General features: G+C 35.8%; 1 protein-coding gene across 1 annotated transcript; it reads left to right on the forward strand.

Annotated features, from left to right (window-relative positions):
* The first annotated feature begins 1,953 nt into the window (after nt 1–1,953).
* Nucleotides 1,954–2,415, forward strand: LOC127261702 (uncharacterized mitochondrial protein AtMg00810-like). The gene has a single exon (XM_051290001.1). It carries the CDS (start codon nt 1,954–1,956, stop codon nt 2,413–2,415), a length of 462 nt encoding a protein of 153 aa, XP_051145958.1.
* Nucleotides 2,416–4,181: the final 1,766 nt, after the last annotated feature.

Here is a 4,181-nt window from a genome sequence, read left to right on the forward strand (position 1 = left end):
TGGCTGAAGGCAACCGGTTAATAATATAAACAGCAGTGGCAAAGGCCTCAAACCATAAAGTTGCAGGTGTAGAAGCACGGAACAACATAAAAAGACCAGTTTCAGTGATATGTCTGTGCTTTCGTTCAGCTTGACCGTTTTTCTGTGGAGTATACGGACAAGAAATACGATGAAAGATTCCATGGTTAATCATAAAATCAGCAACACGGTTATTCACAAATTCAGTACCCCCATCAGACTGAAACACCCTTAAAGGACGAGAAAATTGCGTGCAAACAAAAGTGTGAAACCGAACAAAACATCATAAAATTCTGATTTCGTACGCAACGGATAAAGCCATGAGAATCGAGAAAAAAACATCCATAAACACAACATAGTAACGAAACCCGGCAGAAGAAGTAATAGGGGCAGGTCCCCACTAGTCACAGTGCACTAAATCAAGCACACCTGAAGCACGTTTTTCATTTAAAGAAAAGGGCAATTTTTTCATTTCCAAGTTGCAAAGCGTGGCAATTTGGAAAGCTAAATAGAAAAGCATTCTCCAACACCACTAGCAGGGCAACAAGAAAGTTGCAATTAATCCACACAGATGTTTGCGGACCTCAAAGAACACCATCATTCAATGGTAGCATCTATTATATTATCTTTATTGATGATTTTACTAGAATGTGTTGGATATTTTTCTTGAAATATAAATCAGAGGTGGCTCAAGTTTTTTGGAAATTCAACACAAGAGTTGAGAATGAAAGCGGCTACAAAATTCAAAGGGTGAGATCTGACAATGGAAAAGAGTACACTTTTGCAATATTCAACCAATTTTGTGAAGATGTTGGCATTGAACATCAACTTATTGTTCCATATGCTCCGCAACAAAATAGAGCTAGTGAGAGAAGAAACAGGTACATTATGGAGATGTCAAGGTGTATGCTGCATGAAAAGAATTTGCCAAAGAATTTTTGGGCTGAAGCTGCAAACACTGCTGTGTTTCAAAGGCATTGAACGATCTTACACCTTTTGAGGCATGGCATGGTTATAAACCACCTTTGAAGTTCCTCAAAATATTTGGCTGTCTATGTTTCTCTTATGTTGCACAGAACAAACGTGATAAGCTAGATAGAAGAGCATCGCCAGAGTGGAATTGGGACGATGCACAAACAAAAAGTCATACAAGGACAAGTTTGAAATTCAAACTTCCAGGTTCAAGCAATGATGAAGAAGAAGATCTACATAATGAAAATGTAGATCATGTACCTGTAAGAGGAACAAGATTGTTCTTTGAAATTTATGAAAGGTGTAACATTGCCTTGTGTGAACCTTCAAATTTCAATGATGCTCGATCTTATCAAAGGTGGATGACAGCAATGAAGGAAGGAGTTGTCTGTGATTGAGAAAAACAACACTTGGTTGTTGGTTAATCAGCCTCAAGACAAGGATGCAATTGGTGTCAAATTATACCGAACGAAGTTGAATGCCGATGGCTCCATAAATAAACATAAGGCAAGACTCGTGGTGAAAGGTTATGCTCAAGTTCCTGGTGTGGATTACTCAGAAATATTTGCACCAGTTGCTCGTTTAGACACCATAAGGCTTATACTTGTTGTAGCTGCTCAAATAAATTGGAAGGTGTTTCAGTTTGATATAAAATCAGCTTTCTTGAATGGTATCTTGGAGGAAGAAATTTATGTCCAACAACCTGAAGGATTTGTAAGAGAAGGAGAAGAGAGCAAGGTGTTTCTTCTCAAGAAGGTCCTATATGGATTGAAACAAGCTCCACGAGCTTGGTATTCCAGGATAGATGATCATTTGTTGCGTTTAGACTTTGAGAAAAGCTTATCTGAGGCCACTCTTTATGTTAAGCATTAGAGAAATGATATTTTAATCGTCTCTCTTTATGTGAATGATCTTTTGTTGACAAGAAATAACATGCAGCTGGTTGATAAATTTAAGGAGGAGATGGCGGAAGTCTTTGAAATGATTGATCTTGGATTAATGACCTTTTTCCTGGGAATGGAAGTAAAGCAGGATGAACATGAAATCTTCATTTGTCAAAGGAAATATGCCAAAGAGATTTTGAAGATATTCAAACTTAATGAATGCAAAAAAGTCAGCACCCCTATGAATCAAAAAATGAAGTTATGCAGAGATGATGGCATTGATAAAGCTGATGAGGGGTACTTTAGAAGTTTAATTGGATGCTTGATGTATCTTACATTATCACGGCCTGATATTTTAAATGCTGTGAGTATCTTATCTAGGTTCATGCACTGTGCAACTGAACTACACTTGAGAGCTGCTAAAAGGGTGGTAAGATATATCAAAGGCACATGTGATTTTGGTGTGAAATCACTCGATGCAAGGATTTCAAATTGGTTGGTTTTTCTGATAGTGACTGGGGAGGCTCTGTCGATGATATGAAGAGCACCTCAGGCTATTGTTTTATTCTTGGCTCTGGTATTTTCTCATGGGGTTCCAAAAAACAAGATGTCGTAGTGCAATCCACTGCCGAAGTTGAGTTCATCGCTGCAACAGCTACTGTCAACCAAGCAATATGGCTAAGAAAAATCCTAAGAGATCTCCAACTTCAACAAATTAGGGAAACCGAGATTCATGTTGATAATAAAGCTGCTATAGCGATCTCTCACAATCCAGTCTTTCACAGAAAAACCAAGCACTTCAACATCAAATCTGTTCTACTTGAGGGAAGTTCAAAAACAAGGAGATGTTATTCTTGTTTATTGCAAAACAGATGAACAACTAGCTGATATTTTTACTAAGCCATTATCAGCGGCTAGATTTGAGTCATTATGCATGAAGCTTGGTGTTTGCAGATTCTAAAACAAGGAGGAGTGTTGATTGCTGTGTTTTAGAATTAATTAATAATTATTTACGTAGTCAATTCTATTTTTATGGAGTTGTTAGTAGGGGAGTCAAGTGCAGTTGAGGTACCTAAAATTTAGGGATAGTTTGTTATTTCTTTATTTTATATATTTGTATCACATTCCAGTAAATAAACACACGGGGGAGTATTTTTCCTTCCGGGATTGTATCTCTTTTGTGCTCTTCGAGTATTTAGCTTTGTTCAATTTCCAACAGATTACAACATGAAATCAAGTGAAAGATACATCAAAAAAATATATAGACCTATTTATGACTTACCTCATGTAACCCTCAAATCTTCAATAAAGCAATCATATAAAATAAACGTTGTAACTTCCTTTAGGGATTTAAAATTCCTCGTCCCACCAGCGTGGGTGTAATACTGAAATATTTTTAACTAAGTTAAGAACCAGTCCAACTACTATTTATGATATTTATATTTCAATTACGTAAAAAGAATGTTTAGTAAGATAGGTACCTTATCCCTTTGTTCGGAATAGTTGTACTTTCTCTGCTCTACTACCCAATCACCCAGTCTTTTAAGTAACAGAAGCCCACTCCTAGGATGGATGTGGGTTAGGTTAAATACACAAACTAAAGACATCATGGCAATTTGCTCCCCCAACGTGAGAATTCTCATTGGTACTTCATGCATGTACTTTGGATTGATATCTTGTAATCCTCCCAGAATCAACCTATTGAAACATTATTAGAAAATTAAAATTTTACATATTATATGCTATTGTGTGCGTACCTCATGCACTTCTAATATGTAGCAATTTAAATTTTCTTGGAGAAGTCCAAAAAATATTCTCCATCTCTTCTCTAGGGTGGTTGTGGATAAACGGTGTGAACTCCTTTGAAGGATCCTGTTAATTGAAGAGAAATCAGTTTGTTCCTACAAAATAAATGTCCATTACTAATTAGAGATTTAATACAATTGAAAAGAATGAAGCAAATCAAATTAAGTATGATATTTTGGCAGTAGCTAATATTATAGTTGAAAAGTATATAACACGACTAGAATTTTCTTCGAAAATTGTCACGATCTAACAAGGTAAAATGTTCTAAGTTTAACAAAAATTTTGTTTCATATCTAATAAAGATCATTTTAGCTTTTTCAAAATGTACCTATTCAATGACTTCGACACACACATACACACACAAAACATTGGTGTTTCATATGAATTATGTTTTCAAAGGAAGTGTTTTAAATTGTTCCGAGAGTGAGAAGAATATCCACAAAGAGGGTTGTGTGAAGCAAAAAAAAAATGAAGAGTTTTTTGTTTTCAGATTAATTATTG

Source organism: Andrographis paniculata, unplaced genomic scaffold (genome assembly GCF_009805555.1).
Source record: "Andrographis paniculata isolate CXL003 unplaced genomic scaffold, ASM980555v1 Contig64END, whole genome shotgun sequence".
Classification (NCBI taxonomy): domain Eukaryota; kingdom Viridiplantae; phylum Streptophyta; class Magnoliopsida; order Lamiales; family Acanthaceae; genus Andrographis; species Andrographis paniculata.